Source organism: Xyrauchen texanus, chromosome 35, assembly GCF_025860055.1.
Source record: "Xyrauchen texanus isolate HMW12.3.18 chromosome 35, RBS_HiC_50CHRs, whole genome shotgun sequence".
Lineage (NCBI taxonomy): Eukaryota > Metazoa > Chordata > Actinopteri > Cypriniformes > Catostomidae > Xyrauchen > Xyrauchen texanus.
In genome coordinates, this window is record NC_068310.1 from 13080295 (window position 1) to 13105170 (window position 24876).

The window sequence follows — 24876 nt, forward strand, 5'->3', positions numbered from 1 at the left end:
CCTAAGCCCACACCAAAAAGTCCACCAACTACCCTTCTCCACACGTTATATGTTATTGAAGGGCCGATAGCAGTCGCGGAACACTCTCCAGCAGACAATCGGCCGCTCATGCCATCTCCCCATCAGAAAATTGCTTAGCGCACACTCACACCAATCTCCAAAATGTAATTCATATCACTCGTGCCTTATATTTAAATTCTTCTAAAACCAATACAATAGTGTTGTGTGCGTAACAGACCGAAATTTAAGTATCAATTAATCTTTTCCCCATTTGAAACTGGTGCGCACGAGACATCTTTGTTTCCATAAGCACAGTTGTGAGCAGACCCGGCTTCTGAAAGCTATGCTAAGGTGGGCTGGGGGATATCATAGGTGGGCATTTGGGATTGGGGAGGGGTTACACAGACTACTAATTGAATGTCTTAATTGGCGTATCATGGCGTAATTGTCAAGATCGTAAGACCCAATATAACTATATTTACACATTTTCCCCATATTAAAAAATATATTGAAATAAATAAACTGATAAACATTGTATATAATCATACACACGCACTTAGTTTACTAATTTTAAACACTAATATTTCTAAAGATAACTAATATTGGCATTATATTCGTTCATTTTCTGTTATAGTTTAAGTTCATGTACAGCTGCTTTGAAACAACGGCTGAAGTGAAAAACACTATACAAATAAATTTGACTTGACTTGACTCATAAGATTGAAGTAATAGAGGTAGCATACCTCCATTACTAAGAAACAACATAAAGCAAAACACTTTTAGATCAATGAGAATTACAGCCTTAAAGCAACTTACAAAGTCAGTTTTTCTCTGTTTCAATTAGTTAATGAGTATGCACTCTGTAGGGTAGCAAAGGGTATTGATATTGATATTCCCAGAAACGGGAGAAAGAAATTACCCACGTGACTCCCGCAAAATATCTATTTAAAAAAATAAAATACATTTATTTCATGTATTTAAGGTACAGGGTGTTATTTGTGCTCCATGCAGCAGAAAATCCCTTTGAAACCAGCCAAAGGTCAATCAGATATTTGGCAATGTTGGAGTGATAACAACCCCCCCCCCCCACTACCTGTGGGCTTTTGCGGGCGGTAGTAGGACAAAACGCGAAAGTTGTAGGTGCGAACAGGACAAAATATTTTATTTAAAAAATTGCAGGACAGGGAAACAATCTCTCAGGAGGGGGTCTGAAAAATCCATCCCGCGTAGACCTCTACTTTATAATTCATGTCCAGTATCACAAAAACCTGCAGCGTGATTTTGGGTAGCTATTGTGGAGGGAGAGGGAGATATTTGTTAAGAGGGAGCCTGTGATACATTAACAACAGCCACATGGTCACTGCACACTAAGACAGCATCAGGCTTCTTTATGGGCATTAAAAACCAACACTCACCTAAAGGATTATTAGGAACACCTGTTCAATTTCTCATTAATGCAATTATCTAATCAACCAATCACATGGCAGTTGCTTCAATGCATTTAGGGGTGTGGCCCTGGTCAAGACAATCTCCTGAACTCCAAACTGAATGTCAGAATGGGAAAGAAAGGTGATTTAAGCAATTTTGAGCGTGGCATGGTTGTTGGTGCCAGACGGGCCGGTCTGAGTATTTCACAATCTGCTCAGTTACTGGGATTTTCACGCACAACCATTTCTAGGGTTTACAAAGAATGGTGTGAAAAGGAAAAACATCCAGTATGCGGCAGTCCTGTGGGCTGAAAATGCCTTGTTGATGCTAGAGGTCAGAGGAGAATGGGCCGACTGATTCAAGCTGATAGAAGAGCAACTTTGCCTGAAATAACCACTCGTTACAACCGAGGTATGCAGCAAAGCATTTGTGAAGCCACAACACGCACAACCTTGAGGCGGATGGGCTACAACAGCAGAAGACCCCACCGGGTACCACTCATCTCCACTACAAATAGGAAAAAGAGGCTACAATTTGCAAGAGCTCACCAAAATTGGACAGTTGAAGACTGGAAAAATGTTGCCTGGTCTGATGAGTCTCGATTTCTGTTGAGACATTCAGATGGTAGAGTCAGAATTTGGCGTAAACAGAATGAGAACATGGATCCATCATGCCTTATTACCACTGTGCAGGCTGGTGGTGGTGGTGTAATGGTGTGGGGGATGTTTTCTTGGCACACTTTAGGCCCCTTAGTGCCAATTGGGCATCGTTTAAATGCCACGGCCTACCTGAGCATTGTTTCTGACCATGTCCATCCCTTTATGGCCACCATGTACCCATCCTCTGATGGCTACTTCCAGCAGGATAATGCACCATGTCACAAAGCTCGAATCATTTCAAATTGGTTTCTTGAACATGACAATGAGTTCACTGTACTAAAATGGCCCCCACAGTCACCAGATCTCAACCAATAGAGCATCTTTGGGATGTGGTGGAACGGGAGCTTCGTGCCCTGGATGTGCATCCCACAAATCTCCATCAACTGCAAGATGCTATCCTATCAATATGGGCCAACATTTCTAAAGAATGCTTTCAGCACCTTGTTGAATCAATGCCACGTAGAATTAAGGCAGTTCTGAAGGCGAAAGGGGGTCAAACACAGTATTAGTATGGTGTTCCTAATAATCCTTTAGGTGAGTGTATACATTACACTAAAATTTATCTTATTACCGTTCTCGCTCGCGTAAAGTCTCAGACTCCCTGGATTGCAACAACTGCTTCTTGAGAGTGTTGCTTTCGGCCAAAGACAAAAAATAGAAAAACTACACATTTCTGGTGCTGTTTTGTGATTGGTTGGGCAGTCTACAGCCCACCCTCAATGTTTGCAACACACAGCCCGCCCCATATTTCTTTTAACCAATGCACGAATTGGCAAAAAAAATATATTTTATTTAAAACCATGTTTCCCAAATGTTTGATTGGGTGAGCAAGACTCACGTTTGGGTGGGCCAAACCCACCCCTGCCCATGCTTACATCCAGCCCGGTTGTGAGTGCGCCTGACACTGACTAAAAGCATTGGGCTGTGGAAAGCTCCATGAAGGAAGCGCTGTGGTGCCAGGCGAAAGTTTGAACAAAGCAGGAGAAAAGGTAAAGAAGATATCGCACACATTGGTTCCCCCCCCACAATACCTCTGAACCCCCACCACCACCACGGGGCGTGCCCCACACTTTGAGAACCACTGGGTTAAACAGTCCTATTTATACACACACGCCAGTGAGGGAAGCTCAGGAAACACGTGGCATTGATGAGCTCATAAAGAGGGGTGACAAAGTGAAAGATTTACTGGAAGAGTCCACCCATTCACATCCCACTTTTGCCACCAGTTACATGTCCTGTACAATGGGTAACAGGATCCCTTTTTCCCTGAAAAGTGGTGGAAATTATTCTTCCTTCATTCTACGGGTTTCTCTGCCATTCATTCCTCTCCTGCAAGTGCCACTTGCCCACCCCTAAATGCTTTAAACACACAAAAATCATGTCTAGGGGGGCTGGTGGCACAGCCCCCCTAGAATTATTAGAATAAAAGGATACCCCCTTGCTGGTCCAATGAAGAGACAACCACTTGCAAACCCTAAACATCAAAATTTCCATACAATTGAATAAAATGTATCATATTATAAAATAAGTCAGAGCCATGTCAGTGGGTAGCCCGTGACATATACAAGCTTTTGGTTCATGGGGACCCAGGTTCAAATTCAGGCTAGGCCATGTCCTAAATGTTGGTATATAGTTATATAGTACTATATATATAGTTACTGATAATATAACATTTCCTATAAAATTAAGAAATTATACATATTGTTTTCTTTAAATAACTTTGGTAACAGTGCCCCCATTTTGGGGGGTTTGGGCATTGAATGTGTTTAAAACTACCTACATTTCATTCTATGTTAATCTAATTTTAGAAAGTTTATCTAAAAGTTCTCACAACAAAAACATGGCATTTGTGCCACTAATCCTTCAAAAGAGTCTTAGAGATCTATTGCTTTTTATGCCTAGTGGATACTACATGACTCAAGCTCATCTCCTTTCATGTTTTGAGTCGGCGAATGTAGTCTTAGATAACACGACGAATGGTCTTGTTGTGTGTGCTCTCCTGTGACATGCTGAGACTAGTCCCAGATGCTATGACATGAAATCTAGATGTCTTGCCGTCAGGTGTGAGCACTGTACTGACGAGTGAGAGACCATTATGAGCCAAAGCCAATGAAATATAGAGAGCGCAAGAGAAGGGCCTGGTATTAGGAAGCAGGAGACAAAAAATAATACAATAAAATTTAACCCACATCACCCTACCCGCTGTCTTTATTATTTACAGCTTTCTTTTAAAAAAAAAATCCTTTGCAAATGGTGCCAATAAGCACAAAAATGGGCACAAACCATTCTTTCGTGTTTGTTGACATGTTGTCAAGAATAAACTGCGCAAGTTAGTGGATTAATTTAATTTCTTCACTTCTTAATTTCAAGATGCATTTTGGGTGATGCGTTTCAAACAGCAAAACGCTAATGGCAGCTGTGACGGCCGTTTTATCACCAGTTACGTGCAGATTTAAAGGGAAATAAATGTATGATCGGAAAATGTTAAAAAGCGAATGCATGAACATACACAATAGTGACACAGATATGAACAGCATCCATATTAGAAGCTCAGTTACAGGTACAGCACTAAACGATGTTTGCGAATAATAAAGAGAAACTGTACACCGTGTTTTAGAGCTTTCTTTCTCGCCTTTTACTTTTTTGCGCTTTATTATCATTCTGTAAAACACAGATGTAATGATTAATGTATAAGTCTCAGAGACTCTCTCCTCAATATCAGAACACAAGTGGTCAAAAGAGATAACCATGTGGTAACGGTGATGTGTCTCGCTTGTACATTTGTGATCGGACCACCCAAAATGCATCTTAATACAGTGCACACATGGCCTCAGTCAGGGACAAATGGTCGTGTGTTTGATACACTACAGTCCTGTATTGTGCGCTCCAGCAAAACGAAAAACAAGACTGTGAGTCACATAGTGTTGACGGCAAGTCGTGTAGTGCATGCTTGGCTTTAGGGCCTGGAAAGTGTTTTGTGGGGTTTAAGGTTGTAGAAGAGGGTACGTCATAAATCAGAGGAAGAAAGTGCAACTGACAATAATTCCCTTTCATATCTGTTTTCAGGAAACTGGGCATTTTCCTTGTAAGTGGATGAAAGAAATATGATTCTTGTTGGCTACAGACCAGACGGCAACTCATCTACCTTAAGACAGAAGAGAGCATTTCACCCAAACAATTACTGATACAAACCGAGTGGATCTTAAGACAAAAGAGGAATGAGTCAGTCCTGATAAACACCATCTGCAGCCAGCTGCCATCCTGGAGAAAGCTGGGATATTTAGATTGCTTATAGCTTTGTTTAGTTTAGACTGGATTAGAGAGAGAGAGAAATCTGACCTTGAACTTAAAATCAGTCTTTGAATCTAAACAACTAATGGGTCAAACTTCAAATGTTTAATTTCAAACAACAGATTCTAATAAGATGGTTACAGTATATGATGCTGTTTGAAATAACACAAAAGGAGGTCAGTTTAAACCAATGCAGTGACCTTTTTCTTTTCTTTGACACTAGGAATAGAGTCACTAACTGTATAAACAAATTTATAAAAACGGATACAACTCTAAATGGCTCCTTAATTTAACCAGCCATCACATCAGACTTCTATAAAGTACTTATTTGGCTCCTTTCCTTTTCTCTACGGTCTACAAATCTATATTTCCAAGAGACAGAGCTATTCACACTGTTAGCTTAGACTTTGAACATATGGACATTTCCATTTAATTCACATTTGAAGTGTGCAGCTCCAAATCTGTTTAAAATCCTATAAGGGCAGTGCATTGAGGAGGTGAATAAAAAGTATTCAAATCTATAATGCCACAGAGCCCTGCGAGTGCACAAAAGCTTAAGAGAGCAACAGGAAACAGCTGAATCGCCTTTGACTGGATTTTCTTGTGCAGAGGAGAAGGGCTTACACTGATGTTCTACCCTTCGCAGTAAAACAATCTGCAGTCACTCCGCTCTGAAATTAAGTACTGTTTTGGGTCAGATATGTAATAACAGAATGAATTAGTATCTGAGTGAGATTTGAGTTGAGTGCACAATGCCAAATGCCAAATTTAACGCCAGTGTTTTGATTTCTGAGTGTATGTTCTCAATTCTGTCAAACATTTTTGAGATGTTATTGTTTGAAATCACTTTAAAGGTGAAGTGTGTTATTTTCCTTTGTGAAATACTTTCTTGCAGAAAAAATAAAATATGTAGAGACAACCTAACCTCCCCTGATTGCCCTAAATAAAAGTGTAAATCTTTTGTTCGTCAAAGGAAAAATGTTGTCTTAGATGTTTCTCCTAAAATTCCTTAGGAGAAATGGAAACAAATGAGGCAATTGATGACAAAGTAAAAGTTTAGAGCCCGACCACCCCAACTCAGCAACATTGGCTCAACCAATGGCGTGAGTTTGGAGGCATGATGTATGAAACATTTTTGCAATTCTGCTTGGTGATGCTAGTGGCACTTAAATGACACACTTCACCTTTAATTTGTAGAGCAAGTGTTTGTTGGACCCACCTAGAACACATGACTTGGAATAATGCCATGGTATTCTTATTTAAGAGGGCTTAAGTGTACTTGAAATATGACTTTGTTCTATCGTGTGAGGTACTAAGAGGTGGAGGACTGGTCTACGCTCTGGAGGGGCAATACGGTATTTTTGTTTTTTTTAAAGGTCATGTTGCCCACAGTTCTCCAGAGAGGGTGGCCACTCTCTTCCAAGGAAAAGATGATGACTACCACTGCAAGCAAAGAGGATCCTGATTGGCTATGGTTGGTACACATACTGTACAGCTCTTCACAAAAAGTCTATACACTTAAGGTACACTTTAAAATGTTTGATAGTTATTGCATTAGAGAACAAAGTATCAAGCTGGTTAGGTCCTAAATTAGAAAACAATAGACATACTGTTAGTATCTGAACCCTTTCTGGTTGCCAAACATTAGTAGAACATGTCCATAGTTAATGTAAGGGCTGCACAATTATAAAAAAAAAAAAAAAACAACAACAAAAAACAATCGAGATTACAATTATGACTGCCACAATTAACTACTCATCAAAATTGTCAATTACAGAATTCCCTTAAGGTAAACTTCAGACAGTCTAAATTTTATATTTAAAATCTGACTTTTTTGTTGTTGTTGTTGTTGTTTTTGCAACATCGTGCATGTCCGTAGTGCACTTGAATACAATGATGACTGTTTAGACTAGTCAAGGCCCAGACATAATCAGACTTTTTTGGAGTTTTCTGCGCTGATTTTGTTAGAAAACCTATAAAAATTAAGGAATGGATTTAAACAAATGTGTTAAACTAAGTTAAGTTTACTAAAGTCTTAATGGCTGCTGAAGATAATATCAAATTAGCTAAAATATTTAATAAACAAAACTTTTCTTTGGAATTCAGTATAGCTATCAGAAACATTTTAACATAGTCTGAAGCATGTTTTATGTATCATGTGAGCACAGTTCTCCGCTTGTTTTGGAAATGTAGTTTTCTTTCTTCTGCAGAAAACGAACAAATATCTTTAGAAACTGAAGTTCACTTAATGCTTTTGAGTTGGGACTGTATGAATAATTTTTGTGGTGTTAATTGGGCATTAATAAAACCAGGCAGGGGATTTTCATTTCCCAGCATGTTTTGCATGGGACTGGATAAGTAGAACGAATGTTGATATTGAATGTTAGGTCATGCAGTTTTGAACAAGATGAGAATATGAGGAGATTTGTTAATATTTAATGTTCTGTTATATTGGTATTTTAAAACAGTGTCGGTTATGCTGGAGTTTTGGGGGTTACCATTGTGGTGATGATTTGACCTAATCCAACTAAATAATGTTAGCTCAATGAAACTGACTTAAGTTTTACAAGACTTGTTGCTTGTAAAGACTTTCTCAAATTCAATTAAGTAAGGGTATCAACATAATTTTTTGAGTGTGAGGTTTTGAGTACTGGACACCTGTGAAGAAACTACTGAATGACTAAAAATCACCTTGGGATTAAGAAAAGTGACTCAGAAAAGTGGCCTAGTGTCATTTGTTTGCTAATTGAATGAAATATAATGAAATTCACTTCTAAGTGTGGTTTAAGTGACCAAATATTTAATTTGCCTACTGGAAACCCTGTTCACTGGTCATGCATTGAACATCTAAAAACCACAACCGCACGTTGTAGACGGACAATAAAACAAATGTGGTATGCTGATGAAATACTCCAGAAATTATTTGAAAAGAGGATTCTGTGAAAGTAGGTTACTGACATACTAAAATATATTATGTTATGTGTTTATTTTTACATGTATAATTTGAATTATTTAAAAGTATTTACTTTGATTTGTATAACAAGCTCTAAAACGGTACTGTCTTTTTCAGAATAGTGGCAGTTCAGCTAGTGTCTTACAGAAGTGTTTTGGTTGTGCGCACATTAACAAGAGTGGAGCTCCTTTACCTCATCCCATGTGGATGGGGATTGGAATAAAATGTTTATTTTTTTGGTCAACTATTGGCTGTTAAGAACAGAACAGGGTATTAAAAAAGGCATTATTCAATGACAAATGGATTGCATGCATCTCATCTTTGGACACACATTAAACGAAACGAGTCTGTAGAACGGAGGAGGGTGGGGCCGGGCTGGAATGATGCACGCCCGGTCCACAATCGGCCTGATGGGGCCTGCGAGGGATAAAGGCTGCCGGTGACGACAGTTCCAGAGAGAGAGAGAATTACAGGCAGCTGCCCTGTATGTGTTTATGTGTGTCTTTTTATTTAAATAAATATGATTTATATTATTAAGCCGGTTCTCGCCTCCTCCTTTCCCTTATCCCCCTTACAGAGTCAAACCAAAACTTTTACACTCAACACACAATGAAAGGATTTCAGTTCTAATAACTTCTTTGCTGGTTTACAACTCAATCATTGGTGAGTGTAATCTGAAAATAGCCCAGCCAGTGGCTAATCACAGACACTTAAAGTAACAGTGCAAAATTTGATCACATATGCAAGTGATTTAAAATTAGAATGTGTTTCCTTGTAGAAAGTTGCGCAAAAAGAAAACGATCGATCTTGGGATTTTAAAAATGGATATTGAGATTGTTCAAATAAAAATTGCAATTAAACTGAAAATCAATATTTGTCATTTGTTATTACTGGATGGATAAGATTTTTTTAAAAATCTTTTCAGATTCAGACTGATTCGCTAATGAATCATTCAGACCAATTTGTAAGTGACTCAAAACAACAATTCACTCACAAATCAGACATTACTATGGCTTGTGAGCTAATTTTACTCTACAAGACTGATCATGCCACACTGTTGCAAATAAATAAATATTACATGACTCCCAGAATTAGTCTCAGATGGCAACAATCTTACAGGATGCTCTAGATCCCAGGGTGCTCTTCAGGAAACGTGCCTGATATGGGTGTGCATGCCAGCCAAGTCAGTCCCTGGCCAGTGCTGGCATGCACTAGCCTTATCAATGAGCCTTTTACTAGAGCTGGGGTGCGGCAGCCAACACTACTGCCCCAAACACAGGGAGGCCTTCAGTGCATGAAACACAGAGAAAATGCGAGAGTGAAAGTGTTAACGAGAGAACTTGCTTTTAACTACACAAACTCCCATTTTATACAACCTGTTAATATGAAAAGGGAGGGAAAGAGACAGATAAATAGATTATAACATGGTTAAAAATGGGAAAAGTGTTCTTACCTTGGCTTCGCATTTCTTATGAGTGGCTGTTTTGCAAACTGTGGGTGGTAGAGAGAGATTTATATGAAGGTTAGGGAGGAATACTGACTGAATATTGTTTCAAAGTAAAAATGTTGATGATGGTTGAATGGCAGCCAAGAATGTAATCACCCTATATGCCCCATCAAAACAGGCTTATTATAAATAAAAACATCCAATAAGGGCTGAAATATGACTGGTTGTATGACGTATATAGTGTGATGGTAGAATGGTAGAAATGTGTCACCGGATTTTGCCATACTGCTTATACCGGGGTAGATATATTTCCGTGTATTAATGGGCAAGACTATTTAATGTTTTTTTACACATCAGGGCTTTGAAGAAACATAATGTTCATACATATTTTTATCCTCACTTCAATGTATATTTAGTTATTTTGATTATATAATAATGTATTTTAAATTGAAGCGAGGACATGCAAAATGTGAATACCATACACATCCAATGTATCTCCAACTTCTAATGTTGTGAAACCTCATCTGGTGAAATATATAGGCTATAAAAAGCTTACTTTGGTAAATACTTAAATATATTTTAAGCATTGTAACTGAGCCAAGCCCATAGTGTATTCTGGGCGTACTTATATATAAAAGTCCCAAATTAGGCACCAAATCTTTTTTTTGTCTGGTTATTATTGGGATATTGGTTAAACAACAAGCTGTATCTGGGATTTTATTCATTTTGGACCTTTGTACATTGTATATTTGCAATTAATTGTTATAAATAATCATACTTGGTTTGTGTCCAAGTTACAAATAAAAAGACAAAATAATAACTTTAATTTGTAAAGCATTTAATTAATTATTTTAACTATCCAAATATAGGTGCTGAATTTCTGCTATATATTCTACTATATACAAACCATTACATGATGCATAAACTATTGCCATGATATAACATTTTATTTTTGCCCATACCTTCCACCCACAAGCTGAAATGGTCATATGTCACTCACCTCGACAGAAGGAGCCCAAATTCTCGACGCTCTGTCTGCACACCCCACACTGGCGCTTCTTTTTGAAGGTCTTTTCTTTGAAGAAGTGGGGCTCGCCCTTGCCTGCCTGGAAAACACAAACACAACAGTGTTTATTAAAAAAAAGCTATTTTATTTTTAGACCTTTCTATTCCTCTTTCACGTCACTTTCCTGTAATCCTATAATAACTGTGTAATCTAAAAATTTAGACATTAGTTCACAAGACATTAGTTCTTCTTTGCTGTTTTCTATTCTGTCATTGCTTCTGTCCGATAGTTGTCCTTTTTCCTCAATGACCTGAACTCTCCAGTGAATGTCAGTTCTCTGTCTGTCTTTCCATGGACCTGTGCTGAGACACTTAAAGGAATTGTTCACCCAAAAATTTTAAGTATAGGTTGAAGTAAATGTTTGGAACAACAAGAGGGTAAGAAAATAAATGATGATAGAATGTTCCTTTTTGGGTGAACCAATTTTTTAAAAGGAGGAAGAATACAGAATGCTCCGATTTACCCAAACGATTTGACTGAACAACCCCACCATTGACAGAAAAATACCTCACGCCAACATGCTCTCAAATACCAATATGTATGTTATCACGTTACGGCCAAGAATAGCACAGACTACACAAACTCATTAAGCACGTATTTGACCCCTGTATGTGTTTGGTTTGGTTGTTACAGTGTATGATGTCTCAGCTGAGGAGCATAATGCTGCTTTGTGTTTGGATGTGCATTTTACCATTTGGCAGAGGTAGAGGAGTTTAGTTCTCTTTCCACTCTCTCTCTCTCTCTCTCTCTCTCGATCGACCCTGTTTGGACAGCTGGCAAGGACTGCAGCGTGTGCACGTTATGGGCTGTTCCCACTGCTGCATACGGTGGATTCACTGAGCTGGCATCTTCACATACTCCCACTTTATTACTTCACTCTTTCATCACTTTCTTTAGGTGAGATGGGCATCTCAATTTATCACTTGCACCAGTGAATAAGTCAAACCAAACTATTACTATTTTGTCATGCACTGTTTGTGATACGGACATGAATGAAACCTCAAATCATGGCCGGGTCTAAGAGGCGGATGGGGGAGGGGTGCATTGTCCCCCCCCAGATTTTCCATGTGCCCCCCCAATCAGATGGCTAAACAATCCAGTCACACAAAAGAGAACCTATTGCCTCCCAAAGACTATATCCCAGTACCTGCCCTGCGCAAAATCATGTGACTTGTTGACAAGAGGTGTGCATTTACTTTTTTGACTTGGCCAGTAAGCAACCACTTAGCAAATAGGGATTAGCACAAGTAATCAAGTAATCGAGTAATCAAGAAGTACTGCACCAGTACTCATTCATCACCATCTAGTCGACTATAAAAAACACTTGAATGTCACAAATTGATTTTCGCATTTACCTGCAATAAGCAATTTTGAATTATACTGTACTTTCCCTCTGAATCTCTTACAAATCTTGCAGTTAAAATGTAATCCATTATAAACATGTGTCATTGAGGTGTTGGATAGGAGAAGACATTTTGATGTCGTATTTAGCCAAGTGTGAAGTCAAGTAGGGCAATACTTGTAACTTGTATTCAGTTCTTGTTGGAATTGGGCCTACCAGTGGGTGAGGATCTGCTTTTAAGGTGGAAAGAAAAGGTGGTATGAGTAACTCTGAAGATTATCAGACCAGTATGTGTGCAAAATATCTGAACTTCGACAGCACATTTTATAAAAAGCCAACTTTCACCACTTGTTTTCTGAATAACAACATGTAAAATGATTAAAATGTGAAAGCCTTTATGTAGACTCAAGAGTTTATTTACAGTATGTGCATTACCCTTATGCACTGTATTGGTTTCTCTGTAAGCTATGGCTTTTTTTTAGAATAGTTTTTTTTATTATTTATGCATATTGTTAATATTTTTTTCCAAAAAGAAAAGAATAGCTTGTTGAAGTTAGCTTATTTTAAAACCATTCTAGGTAATGTTTGTGGAGAAAACAAAATTTACATTTCACGTTTGTTTCATACTTATTTTTAACTTACATTACTTTTAATTTACATTACTTTTATTAGTCTATTTAGCAAGTCAGTCCACTGTCAGCTATCTTTGGAATGCTCTCGGGAGGCTATTTCCAGTCATGCCAGTGCGGCTCCTATATAATTTAATGGGGGAACACAAAAATCTAAAATAAAAATTGGTCAAGATAACAATCAAAGAACATATTTTAAGTCAGCAGAAACATCTGACAAAACAGGCAACATAAATAGTTTTTATTTACCTCATATTACGCAAAAAAACTAAATTTTCATGGCTTGTATAGCTAATACGCAAGCACGTTCTCGGGTTGATTGACAGACGATGTCTATCTCTTAAAAGTGATTGGTTCTTTTACCTGCAATGCAGGACTTCCTTTCTACATCCGTTGGGCACTTAGAGCTCCTTTGGCATTCCAATTTCTCCTATTCATTTTAATTGAAGTGGTACGTCTCTGCTAAATAGTCTCTGGTTAAAGTACTTGACTACAAAACTACTTGAAAATGCCAATCACTTCTAGAAATCAACCAGAATGCCCTAGCAACCACACAGCATTTCACTAAAAACAACTCAGAACACCTTAGCAGACACATAGCAACACCCTGGCAACAAACTACATAAACCCAGCATTGTGGCCATGAACTTTTCACGGGCAAACATCAATCACATTTTCTTCAGAAAATGTAAATATGTAAATGTAATTTTTATCATTCTGTTTTGTGCCGCTAGTTACACACTAAATGATACTCAAAATGTTTCAACTAAATAAGGATGTAAATAAGCACAATGTTGTCAGTGAGTGGATCTACTGTAGGCTAACAACTGCAGCCTGACTTCTCCACATTCAAATGATTTGTTAATAGCGTCAGAACCATTTGTTTCCTTTGTACTTTGGCATGTGACTTTTTCATAGTGGCTGAGATGGTTGAGAAACATTAAATTCAACTTTGTCTCTTTTAATAAATGCTTAATAAATAGGTGTGACAGCTTCACAAACTTCCTCTGATGGATGGAGGAGGAGGCGGGAGCCGGGTAAACAATACAAACGTAAGACTTTCTTAAAAACACTTATCAGTGTCACACATAATGGTACTATAATTTTCAGTGTCACATATAAAAAATGAAATCATATACACACAAGGCTTGCTTTTCAGCAGATGCTTCACACAGACACACACACACACACACACACACACACACACACACACACACACACACACACACACACAGCTCCGTGCGTCTCTCTCTCTGTGCTTTTCCTCCGGCAGCATCTTTATCTCTCGCCTGCTTACACCGTCATCGCCAACAGCTGTGAGAGATCCAGGTGTCCAGCCTTGCTCCACACCATCTTAGCTCAGAAACAAAGGTCCCCAGCCAGCTGGTCTGCCTCCAACAGTGAAGCAGGGCGTTGGCACTGGACCCACTCAGCCGTCCCTTTCGTTAGCCTGCTGATGAACTGCTCCAGTACAACCTCAGCCAGCTGCGAGGAGTGGAGTGTCTTCCTCCTCCATATCCCAGGTTTCAGCACCACTGTAACAAGTCACTGGATCTGTCGGAAGGGAGGAAGCTGGACTATGCATATTATTTTCTCAATTAAGCATTTATTTACAATACCCAATGTGGCTTTTCAGCACACACACTCAGGCGTTTGAAGCGAAACTCTCTCTCTTCTCCGGTGGTTGGATTACCCTTTTATCCCTGCTAAAGCCGCTGTTAGAGGTGATGTGCCACAGGTGTCAATCCTTATTATTTTTCCTCTCCCAGTCTCGCTCTCCACAGATGTCACTCGGCCACGACCCCTCACCACAGAAGGTATAAAGAAATTCAATTTTAAAAAAAAATCTTCAGTTGGAGCATAGGGATTAGCTGCAAGATCAGCTGCTTCAGACATTAGAAAGTACCTGGTAAAAATGCCCCATGACAAATGTTATGTGTTATGCATTAAAGTGTCACATTTAAACTTCCACCATTAAAAAGAAAGTCCAGATTGCCTTCTGCTGTGAGAGAGAGAGAGAGAGAGAGAGAGAGAGAGATGATCTTTGCCAGATCGTGTTGATTTGATTGGTTGCTCGTGGTGTTTAGTGAGCCCACCCATTCTAAATCATCAGCCTCTTTTCCGTTTCTCTTTTCCAGCTCCTTAATGCTTGGATTTCCTTTCTTTCTTCTAATTCCTGCTGTTCATTTTCCCATGTTCACTGTTTTCATTTTCCGTATCATAATCTAAGCTCCATCAAACCAATACCAGCACAATATATACAGATAAGCTGAACTAGTGATCCAAAAATACCAACAAACGATTGAAAATACATGACAACGTAAGAAACCTGCATTTACACGAGACTTAAACTCATCTGATTATTTCTGCTTTTGACATTAAAAATGTAAATTGGCATGCGCACAACACGTGTGCACATTGGATAAGCCAGTAAAATATCAGTAAATGTGTTTACAGTACATGCAGAGCGAAATCAAGTGATCTGTTTTTGTTTGAACCAGTTATGACCTTTCCTCATTTTGAGAAAACTGTTTAACCGTTTACATGACCACACACACTGTCTGCATATTAAGCATTATCGGTGTAAGATGGTGCATACTTGTGAGTTGCTTGAACTCACACTTCAAACTACAAGTGAAATGTTTGGACACAACAGACTAAATGTATGTATGTCATCACATTAAACACCTTTTTGATCCAATATATATGCTTAAATCAGTGGAATCTAACCCTGTTCCTGGAGGTCCACCAACACTACACATTTTGGATGGCTCCCTAACTCATCAGCTTGTTAGTGGATACACAACTGAATGTTGTTGTGTTCTGCCTGCGAGGACAAACAAATTTAAAAGACATACTTGCAGGGGCGTAGATTCCGAGGGGATGGTGGGAGGTAACCCCCCAATAATCAAAACAAGCAATTACCCCCCTCCCCCAATATTTATATCGTGATCAATGGAAACAAATAAATGCTTTACGTTACAAACCCCACAATGTTCAAGCTGATTTTTTTTTCCAGTATTTTTATCCCACCAACATTCAATTCAAACTGCAAATGGACATAATTACTTGGAAAATATGTTTTCTTTTGCAGTGGGGCTGTAGAATCTGTGGTAGGGGAGTGCAACTGCTGGAAAACAGTGCAAGAAACTGCTGTTTCACATGAAGCAGAGAAGTAAGTGCGGCTTCTCTTTCGCAATGTTTTTTTAACCTGTGGTTGTGCGTAACATCATCCGTCTGCATCATTGGCGCAGACGCACTTTGGTCAGAGTGGAAGAAATGTGATTAAAGCCTTTTACATGCTATTATAAAGCGATTAAAATAGGAGTAATCCACATATTTTACGGCGATTATCATTACTCTGATTATTAGCATTATCACATTAGAAATATCATAATCAGAATATTATGTTCACATGAGCAACAGTTTATTCTGAGTATTGCCTTAACCACATTGTAATCGCATTATAAGGGAGCATGTAAACATAGGCAGTGATGAACACAATTCAGAGGTTGCATTTTTTCTACACTGGGGTTTGAGTTGGTGGGTATAGTTTATAAAGCATGCATTCCTCTTCACTGTATTAAATCATGTACAGCTCAAAACAATTTGCTTTACAACTCACTTTTTGTGCCCCTCCATGGACATTACACCCAGAAAATGGAGCTCACACATGCCCATATGCACAACAACACTCACCACTTTGGCCACTGGATGCAATGTTTTGAATTTCGGAAGGCAAACAACTAGGTTTTATCTAAAGAAAAGTCAACCTACCTGACCAGTCGGGACCGTGAGTGTGATAAAGAACAGAAATAGTTGATGCTACCAAACAGAATCCAACATTTGTTGTCCTGCTAATTCTGGACTAACTTAGCCCTGATTGAACATAAAAACAAGCTTTCCATGTGCCCTAGTGAGGTAAGCATAAAAAGTACATTATAAAAAGCTTACCTCTTCAGTACTAGAGTCCACTTCAGTTCATATGTTTCAAACAAACCCACCCACTTTTAACCAAGTGTGCAAAATCACGTCTCACAGGTCCGGCACTTTCTGTGTTGTGACTGCACCACGCATCCACAGAGTCACCTACTACCCAGCCAACATTGTGCCAAGAGCGGATAGTTGGGTAGGGATGGCCCCCAGGGTAATGAACAGAGACAAGGAGGGACTGTTCACTTAATTTAAGCCATCCAGAATGGAGTGCCCACATTCTCCAGTAAAAGGACAGCCTTTGAGAGAGAACTATCCCTTTTAATCTAAACTGAAAGAACAGAGAAGGAACGGAAGAGACAATCTTGACATAAACAGACAACAGACACAAATGCTGAGGCAACGCGTTAGCCTGTTTTTTGGCTGAAAACACATACCCACGCACCAATTTTCCCATGATTCTTCAACTCTGCACTCTCTTCCATGAGCAAACCTTAGTTCAACACTTGTATTTCAAACAACGTACATATTCACACAGCGTGGGGTGATGGTAAAGCAGTCAGCTAACATTTGCAAGGTGCTGTCTACACAGAAGTTTTGCTAGTTGCCACATTTTCATTATTTACTGCTGTTTTGTCAGACCAGCAGCACTCCCAGGTAACTTCAGCTAAAGCCCCTTCCGCTACATACTGGAAGAGTGCATAAATTGTCCTACATTAAAGGGTAAAGAGGTACATCCTCCGGGTATTCAAAGTACACTTATTTTTTGTTGTATTTTCAGTGTTAATATACAGTACTTCTTGCAGTACTTACAGTACACAACAAAATTTACATTTTAATGGTTTTGATTAAATGTGAAAAGACTCCTTTGTCTTGCTAAGGCTAATTTCAAAGCTAATTTTTTTTCTATGTATCCTAAGTATACACAAGTACAGTAAATGGTATTTTCACACTTTTTGCATTATTTGTAAAAAAATACAGATTGATTGGCAATGATACCGAATAAAAATATTCTGCTCAAAGGTGATATTTACCTTTAATTTTGTTTTCTTTAAGCATTTCTTGTATCATATTTCAACTCAAGCATGCTCTTCGACTTGGCTGACTAGGTTTACAAGTACACGTACACTAAATTTTGGAAAAAAAAATTTGGGGGTAAAATTGTTTGGTGTGATGGAAAGGACAGAACCTGTCGCATGTAATTTTTAAAAAATTATTAAATTCAATAAATATTACTCTTTATTTAGATTATCAAAGTTTTTTTAAACATGCCATATAGACATATTTTTTCTTATAAGAGTTTCATAGTTTAATAGCGAAAGTCTGGGTCCAAGCCTATAACAATCAAACCTTTATAAAAAAAGGGCATTTGAAAATTATCAAAAAATAAACTATGAAGGTATGGTAAAAAGTTACTTAGAATGTGACCTTCATATAGCAAAAAGAAAATGTATAAAAAATAAATAGTTAGCGATAAACCGATATATCGGCCAGGCTAATTAATTGGACAATTTCACAATTGACAAATTGTGTACGTGTACGGTGATAACGGTGTTCGCTTGGCCAATAAGCAGAAGTGTTAACTTTCCATTGTGTCAGTTCCAAACTCTACCAATAGATATGGATCACTTTCTGTTTTCAAGTTTATGCAAATTTGAGTTTTTGTTTCACTTAAGAAACTTGTGTGCCTTTTAACAACAGCATCCGATTTGCTGTTGTTAAACTGTTTTATGTACTTTTGATGTGTAGTTTAAAAACTGACTCATACTTGTTGGCACATGACACCATGTTGTCGCTGTTTCCTAGTCAGTAGCAGTTAGTGGCAATTCTGCATAACCAAATAAAAAATGTATACGGTTGCCAAATGTCTACTGGTTAATCGTGTCTAACGGTATATCGCCCACCCTTTAATTCTAGTATGTGTGCTGTAGACATTAGAGAAATTTGATGAAGAAAACTAAGTCCAACCAGCTGAGTTTGTTGGACAGCAGATTCTCTGTGTGGAATGATGAGCCAGTAAGAGACAATGTGAGAAGCTGATTAATTACTGCTATAATCTACGCTTGCTGGAAAAGTGTTTTTAATGCCAGAGGAATTAACTTTGCTACCCAAAAACTTCAAATGAGGTGTATATTGTGGCATTAGTGGCAATGTCACTAAAAACCTGCTGATTATGGTTGCCTCTTTTAAACAAGTACCTCAGCTGGGGACTATAAAAGAGTGCATTCGAACACATATCTCTCCTCTCTGAGGGGGAAAGCAAGGAACACACACCATATGTTTGAATGCAAGTGTGTGTGTTTACATGTTTGATGGGTGGAACTGGCTTGATTGTGTGTGTGCAGGGTGGGACAGGCAGGGGAAGAACAGAGAATGCCTGTTCCAGTGATGAAGTCAATGTCGCGCATTTCCTGTCCTAATCAAATATGTCTCCATGACAAAATCAGTGTACACTCACCAAAAGACAGCACCTTCATTATTTAAACATTTATATTGAAACATTAATATTCATAGGTGCGTAATCTAGCCACTTAATTTTGTCATATCCATCTCTGTCTGAATCTATACAACGTTGAGGATTAATTTTCCTGTAACTATATATTCAAGACTAGAGGAGACTAAAGGCCCCTGCACACAACCTACGAAATCGATGAACCAATGGATGTGACAACATTTATGACAAAATCTGGCAAAAAAAAGGGTGTCTTCGAGTTTGTTTCTTTGGTTTGTAACAGCTCACCAGGGCAAACTTTCAGAAAAACTTCTTACTGGCTGCTAAACATCTTTATACTGCCATTGGACCACATCATCAGTAGGTGTGACCTCGAGCTCCACCTACTTTGAGACAGCCAATTCCCATTCAGTCAGTTATGATCAGTCAAAATGAACACACCAGCATGCAGTGTTATTAGTGGGCTGGTAAACTTACCTACATCTGTACAATCGTTCCCTTAGAGACGTTTTTCAAGAACAAATCTATTCAAATACTTTTAACAGCTCATTCACTCTGTTGTTTGATATGCTGCTTCACTCATGTGACATCTGCAGTGAAAGCAATTCACACGTCTGCCCAAAGCAAGATATGCCTGTATGCCTATTGTCTGTATTCTACCCATTAACTTATTCACCCATCTTTGCAGTAGTATCAGTGTAATCCTACATTTCAATAACAGAGTGTAACCAGTGCATATTATGGTTGCATGTATTGTGTTAGCAGATCAGTGCCATGACACAAGGTAAACACTACAAATGAGACATTATGAACTACATATATAACACTTTAAATCATCAGAGTACTTAAAACAGCTTCTTTTACTGATTTTGGGTGAATTCTACTCATTGAATTAGTCATGAAGTCATTGATAACACATTTTAATGTCACATTAGTTGATGTTTTACATGTGATCTTGAATGTCCTCATATTTAAATGTTCCTCTAAATGCTTCCCACAGCGGTATAGCCGGTGTCTAAATATTTGTAAACAGTATGTCGTAGCTCAGCTCTTTTTAACTTTTTTTTAGTCTCTAAGCAAAGAACGAAGAAACACTTGCAGAAATTTGCAGTGAGTGTGCTGGGGCCTTAAATGTGAAAGTTTAAGAATTGCTTATTAAAAAAACCCATACTGATTAACTCCTAATATGGGGGAAATCAATCTTGCAAAAAAAAATAATTAAATGCAGCACACGAACAGAATGTACAGTTGGTGTATCTAGATATGTTTGTAATACAGCAGTTGAAGTTCTTTTAAATTGACACAACATCTAAAAATGTCGATGAAGAAACAGCGAGACATCCATCTAGCACGTTTACATAGAAAAATGATTAATAGCATAGATGGATGCCAAAACATGTCCGTCCTCTTAGGCACACAGCTTTTTTTTTTTTTTTACTGTATCAGTCCATCTGGAAATTGTCGTGTTAACTAGGTACTAAGTTGATACGATGAATGCTTTTGAATTTTCCAAAGTTTTCCAGATTAGTGGCATGAAATCTTTTAAATATACTCTGAATTTAGTTTGAGGCCACGTCCACACTAATCCCTTTTCATCTGAAAATGCATTGATTTCACTACGTTTATGCCTCTCAGGCACATGGAATGGCCTTGTCTACCACTATAAGCAGAGACTTTCAAAAATGCTATTTGTAAACAATGTTTGAAAAATTGGGACGCTAGGAAGCTAAAAACATATTAGTGTGGATGTGGCTTTAAAGCAAGATTTTTGTATTACATTGTGTTATTCTATCTGTGAAAGAATCATTACTTTTGGATATTTAGACATTCTGATCACAAAGTCTATACACATTTTAGTTTTTTTCTCCAGTGTTTTCTGTACAACCATTCAGGGAGACATTTGGAACAACATTTGTTATAATTGTGTTAAACCCATTTCAGATAATGCTGCAGGACAAAATGTGGTTTGTTGCTTTACATGTTAATTAGATGGTCCCTTCCAGTCTAATGGCACTTTTCCACTGCACGTTTTGCTTCGACTCGACTCAACTCTGCTCGCTTTACTTTTCTGAGCTTGTGTTTCAATTGCAGTTTAGTGCAGCCTCAATGTGGGTGAGATTATAGGCTGAAAGTCATAGTTGTTTTGACCCAACCAGCTCTCGTTGGATCCTCTCCTTGGCTACTAACAAGAGAAATGTCTGCACATCGTTTATTGACCACGGCGGCATGGTTTTCTTTTTACAATTCGAAAGTCACGTGAACAAATGATACTGTTATCGTTGTTGCTAACTTTAAAACTAGTGGGTTGATGTCCCGTGTCGCAAATCCAGTGACGCTGGTAGTGACGATTCTCTCTGACCAATCAGTGATCTGCAGGGTTTTGACGTCACATTTAGTATCGGCTCGGTTAGCTTGGATCCTCAACCGAGGTGATACTAAAAAAAGTACCAGGAACTATCCACAGTGGAAAACCCCCAAAAAGTGAGCAGAGTCGAGTCGAGTCATACCGTACAGTGGAAAAGCCCCAGAAGCAGGTGGTTCTTGGTGAGAAGAGGGCACAATGATATGACAAGCGAAACTGCCCATCCTATTGTATGGAGTTATTATTTTCACTTCCTCCTGGAAGCATGTCAGTGTGGTTCTGTGCTGTTCTCAGAGACTTCACACACTAATCACAGAGCAGTCTAGAAGCAGCATGCTGTTATAAACAACTTACTCTACCACACAATGTTATCATGCTCCATATCCAGTTTAACCCAAGAACCCTAGGGGAAAGTAAGGGGACTTTGAGGCTGACAGATACAAATATATACTGATAAAATACAACCATGCACACACACATCCGATTACTCAAATGGAATTCCTGTGGCATCTCTTACATGAACTTTTATGCATATAAACCTTCGTAAACTATAATCAAACTGTGGAAGTCGGTTTCAAACTGTTATGATTGAGGATTTCAATGTGACATGAAAACTGAAACTTAAGAATGAACCAAGAAAAACACACTAATCAGGAGCCGCACTCCTTTTATGACTATACATAAATGGCTCAATATGCTTGTAAAGGAATCAGCCTGATTATGGCTTATATCACACAGTAATTGCTTGCACCATTTTTACTGTTCTAAAGTAAACACCAGGAATTATTACAACACTGTGTTGCCAGGAAACCATCTATTCTACTAGTATCTTAACTAGTAGAATAGATGCTTTTTTTTAATGTAAACAGTCTGTTTCTTCAAGCAGACCGATTCATAGACTTTACATTTGGAGTGTAATATAATAAATTGTGCTTTATAACCCACTATGTGTATTCAGGTGTATATTAGCTGAGGTAGTCCAGACAGACAAATTAAAGTGTTATGAGAGAGCGAGCGAGCGAGAGAGAGAGAGAGAGAGAGAGAGAGAGAGAGATCGAGAGAGAGAGTACAGACTCTACTGCACAATGATATAATTTAGGTGGCAAATCGTCTTTTTGGCTAATTTAATACTTATTAAATACTTGAATACTTGTTGAATACTTATTGAATATATGAATACTTAAAAATTCATGGACCCATTGAAAAACAGCGCTTATCTTATATTTCTTTCTAATTCAAGAAATTAGAAATGAGTTTAGCTGTGTTTGAAGTTGTGTGGATTCAATAGCCTCTAATGAGATCTCACAAATTACAACCTACTGAATAGCATTACAGTACAAAAGACAAAGTCAACAAGATCTAGGAACTTTAGTTAATTTTACAACATTCTACACATTTTTACCATTTGCCTGTGGAAGCTGTAAGATGTTGGAGAACAGAATGTACATTCTGGCCAAAATGCATATTCTCCTACACGTAAAAATCAAAATATTGTTTTTAATAAAGTTGCGAAAACAAAGATTCACAAATTTCTCACAAGGATAACAAAAAAAAAAAAAGTATATTCAGGAAAAAAATTAAATTAATAGCAAAAGTGGTCCTTATTAGCCATCACTGTCATCACCAAAAATAAAAAATAAATAATAATAATTAGAAGTCTTCCTTTATTTTACTTAAACTAAGTTCAGTAACAATTTACAGAGAAAAGCTAGCCAGCTTGCTACCCGATGTATTCACGCGCACGATATGGTTGTCTAGGTGGGCAGCCCAGTAGGTTTTGAGGCGCAGCCGTTGTCTTTAGTGAGGCGTTTAATACATGATGACGCAGTAACATAGTTACAGGCTCTGCGCACCACTCGTGAAGTCATATGATGACTCTTTCTTTCTGACCATTTTTTCTGTGCTGTTTAACCCTGGCAAGGAGAGGGGGAAACAAATGTTCTGTGTTTCCTCAGACTTTCATCTACGACATAACGCAATAATCATTCAAAATCAACGCGGGGCTTCAAATGAATTCTTGCCAGACTTAATTAGGAGAGTGGTAAAACTTTTACAGGGTTTTCATTTGTGGTTATGTAAGGCGTGTGATCATTGCCCCTTCACAGACAGAGAGGATGCATTTACATGCATGCACTTTAAAAGTGATTTCAGACGAACTAGCAATGAACTAGGTTTCTTTTATAAATGTATATTTTTTTATTCGTCTTATTTCCTATATCCGACTAAAATAGTACCAGTTTGAGAAATCTAACTAACAGGCCTAGATAATAATAATACGTAGAGAAAGAGAAATACATAATGCTGTTGAGATGCATCTAATGTGACATTAGTTCTGTTCGATTCGCGAATCGTTCTGTTGAGTCGATTCCTTGAATGACTCGATCCAAGATATTCGAAAGAAGAAGGGAGGACCTACTGGAAATAATTAATATTTTAAGAAATAAAATTCTTATTAATAGACTATTGGAAACAAAGACAAATGTTCTTGATAATGTCGATAAAAACAACAACAACAACATTGATGCAATATGTATATCCAGAAATGAATGAAAATGTCACGCGGGGACTCGGATTTTATAATCGGTTTACTGAAACGAACCGTTCGTCTGAACGATTCGTTATAATTAATGTGATTTACCAGCGCTACCTGACATGCTACTGTTTGGTCATGATGATAAAGAATATGGAAAGCGTGTTTCAGGTCACAAGAGACAGCACTACAAATGACAGCAATCTATATGAGAACACTTCTCAACACTTTTACAAACTTATTTCTTTACTACGTGGAATAACTGTATGTTTTAAGCTCAGATCAAAGCAAATGTTTCTGTTATTAACAGTTCAAAACAAACAAGAGCCTGCATGCGCAGTAGTCAACACACATGCATCTACAGGATGCTTTTACAAGTCTAATAGAGGAAATGAACACACATCAGATCATAGACAGAAATACATTCCAAGAACATGTACTTTGAATCTAAACACATCACATGTTCCCTCGCCATTTTAGCAATTTGTTTGCCCATCTTTTGATTTTCAGGATCTCTGGACATTTTATCTTGGGATCTACACTACATGGACATTCCTTACCTTACTCATGTTCTTGGAAAATATTCCAGCTAAAAAAAAGGTTTCCTTAAAGATTGCAAAGGCTACATTCCCAAAAAGTCAATGGAAAGGCACTCGAACACTGATGGAGTTGTTTTCTTTACACTCACTAAACGCATAGTCTTTGTGGGAGGAGTTACACAGAGAAAAGAAGAATGTGGAATGTTGTTACTGGAAGAAAACTTTTCTGATTGGCTGCATTCTGA

The 24876-nt window shown here is 38.1% G+C and overlaps 1 protein-coding gene across 3 annotated transcripts in view; it reads right to left on the bottom strand.

Annotated features, from left to right (window-relative positions):
* LOC127628498 (tensin-2-like) overlaps positions 1-24876 on the bottom strand; it is a 72281-nt gene that overhangs the window by 38720 nt on the left and 8685 nt on the right. For 2 of the 3 annotated variants that reach the window (XM_052105279.1, XM_052105278.1), the window contains exons 2-3: positions 10779-10884; positions 9785-9822 (exon numbers count right to left, since the gene is read on the bottom strand). In XM_052105279.1, the coding sequence (XP_051961239.1) occupies positions 9785-9822; positions 10779-10884 (144 nt within the window). Of the gene's footprint in view, positions 1-9784; positions 9823-10778; positions 10885-24652; positions 24776-24876 lie in introns of those variants that run through there. The other variant, XM_052105280.1, reaches the window with a different exon arrangement.